General features: G+C 45.6%; 1 protein-coding gene across 1 annotated transcript in view; it reads left to right on the forward strand.

Annotated features, from left to right (window-relative positions):
• Nucleotides 1–2,249, forward strand: part of Lama3 (laminin subunit alpha 3) — a 129,562-nt gene that overhangs the window by 85,343 nt on the left and 41,970 nt on the right. Inside the window, 1 exon segment of the mRNA XM_029472159.1 lies at nucleotides 653–823. Within this exon segment, the coding sequence (XP_029328019.1) occupies nucleotides 653–823 (171 nt within the window).

A 2,249-nucleotide genomic window follows, 5' to 3' on the forward strand; every position in this document is an offset into this window, starting at 1 on the left:
GTGGGGGAGAGGAGGCTGTGGGGGAGAGGAGGCTGTGGGGGAGAGGAGGCTGTGGGGGAGAGGAGGCTGTGGAGGAGGGAGGCTATAGAGGGGAGGAGGCTATGGAGGAGAGGAGGCTATGGAAGAGAAGAGGCTGTGGAGGAGGGAGGCTGTGGGGGAGAGGATGCTGTGAGGGAGAGGAGGCTATGGAGGAGAGGAGGCTGCAGGGACAGTGCTATCGGCTTTGTCTCCTGTCTTAAGGTGTGAGCCAAATGCAGGCAGCTAGCTTCCAGCTCTTACCACGCACACATTATCTTCTTAATTTAAAGAGCACAGATGAGTTCGTCAGGGGACAGAGAGCAGAAGGCTTGGCAGGAGAACCTTGTCACACGCACACACACACACACACACACGCACACATGCACACATATGTGTATGTAAGTATATATATGTGTGTGTATGCATGCATATGTATACGTATATATGTGTATGTATGAATGTATGTATTTGTGTATATATATAAAACACAAAAATTAACCTGGGTCCAAGAGGCATTATCCGTCCCTGATGCTTATCAGACAACTCAGACAAGCCACTGTGTTGCTAAGAGGGATGGCCACAGAACTCCATAGTTGTTTGACATCTCATTCTTCCATCTTACTCTTCCTCACAGGTTGCAATTCCCATGAGGTTCAATGGTAAATCTGGTGTCGAAGTCCGACTGCCGAATGACCTAGAAGATTTAAAAGGATACACATCTCTGTCTTTGTTTCTCCAAAGACCTGACTTACGAGAGAATGGAGGCACTGAGGATATGTTTGTAATGTACCTTGGGAATAAGGATGTAAGGATTATGAGGAAATTTACTTACTTTATAAACAAAATGGTTTGGGGCCGGGCCACCTTGAGACTTGTGATGTAACTGTGCCACTGCTATTTATTTGCTTGTCCTACAAAGACAGTAACAAATTCCACTACCCACCACCCTCCCTTCCATGCTACGAGATGTCCATCGTGGATATGAGCTGCTGATGAGAAGTCTTACTCAATGGGCTTAAGATGTAGGCACACGTGTACATGTGAGCACATACATGTTTACAGTGGTAGGATCAGTGCTTTCTCCCGGATCTATAAGAACTAACAGTGGTTGCTCCTCATAGGACTGTGTCTTGTTCTCTTCGTGGAAAGGCACAGCCACAGATGCCTCCCCAAGTCTGAGTGTCAGGGTCCAGATAGAAATGAGGCCTGAAGCAAAACGAAGCCTAAACTCGCTACCCCCCATTCTTCATCCTGAACTAGTTTGTTAAGCTGCCATCACCAGCAGTTCAACAGCCGACTTTAGTTCTTAGTCCCTCCTTCTAATATGCTTCTTCAGTCTAAGGGATAGATAACTAACTGGGCCAAAGTCAAATATCTAAAATATGGAAGTACTGTTCATTTTAACTAGCTTTTCACGCTTCAGGATGCTAGCCTTCATTTGGGCTACATGGGGTGCTATAGGCCAGCCTGGCCTACATGAGACCTTGTCACAAACTAGACAAAATGGGAGAAATCTTGGATCATCAGGATCCTCAGATGTGTGGCATACCAAGTATTTACGTTACGTCCCCATTAATGAGGTTGGTTATAAATAGCCCACGTTTTAGAGCCTACAGGACTGTGTGTACAGGTTACATGCAGATGCTGTCACATTTTATATAAACATCTGCAAAACGGAATGCTCCCAGGGGTTCTGGACCCTTACTGATGCAGAGGGACAGCTGTCCTAATTATGTGCTATAGCTGATGTTTTTGATAAACTAAAATTTACTTCTGAAATGTCCTGAATGCCAGGATATTCTTAAAATTGATCAAAATTATTAGTTTCAGTATCTATCTATCTATCTATCTATCTATCTATCTATCTATCTATCTATCTACATATCTCTCACTCTCTCTCTCTCTCTCTCTCTCTGTATGTTTCTTCCTTGACATTCTCCCATTCTCTTAGAGGAGAAACACACATACACATAACTCACTATGATGATGGGGACATGTCATAGCTGAGGCTGCACAAACTGCTAAGAGGACATAGTATGGCACCTGGGGACGAGCAGCAGCTCATCCTTTTACTGATGAACTCTTATGAGCAGCTAAGTCGGCTTGCTCTGTGGTAAGTGCTGGTAAACTATCAGAGACTGAACAGCGGGAAGACTGGTAACTCAGTCCACAGCCTCCTCTCCCCCACAGCCTCCTCTCCCCCACAGCCTCCTCTCCCCCACAGCCTCCTC

Source organism: Mus caroli, chromosome 18 (assembly GCF_900094665.2).
Source record: "Mus caroli chromosome 18, CAROLI_EIJ_v1.1, whole genome shotgun sequence".
NCBI lineage: Eukaryota > Metazoa > Chordata > Mammalia > Rodentia > Muridae > Mus > Mus caroli.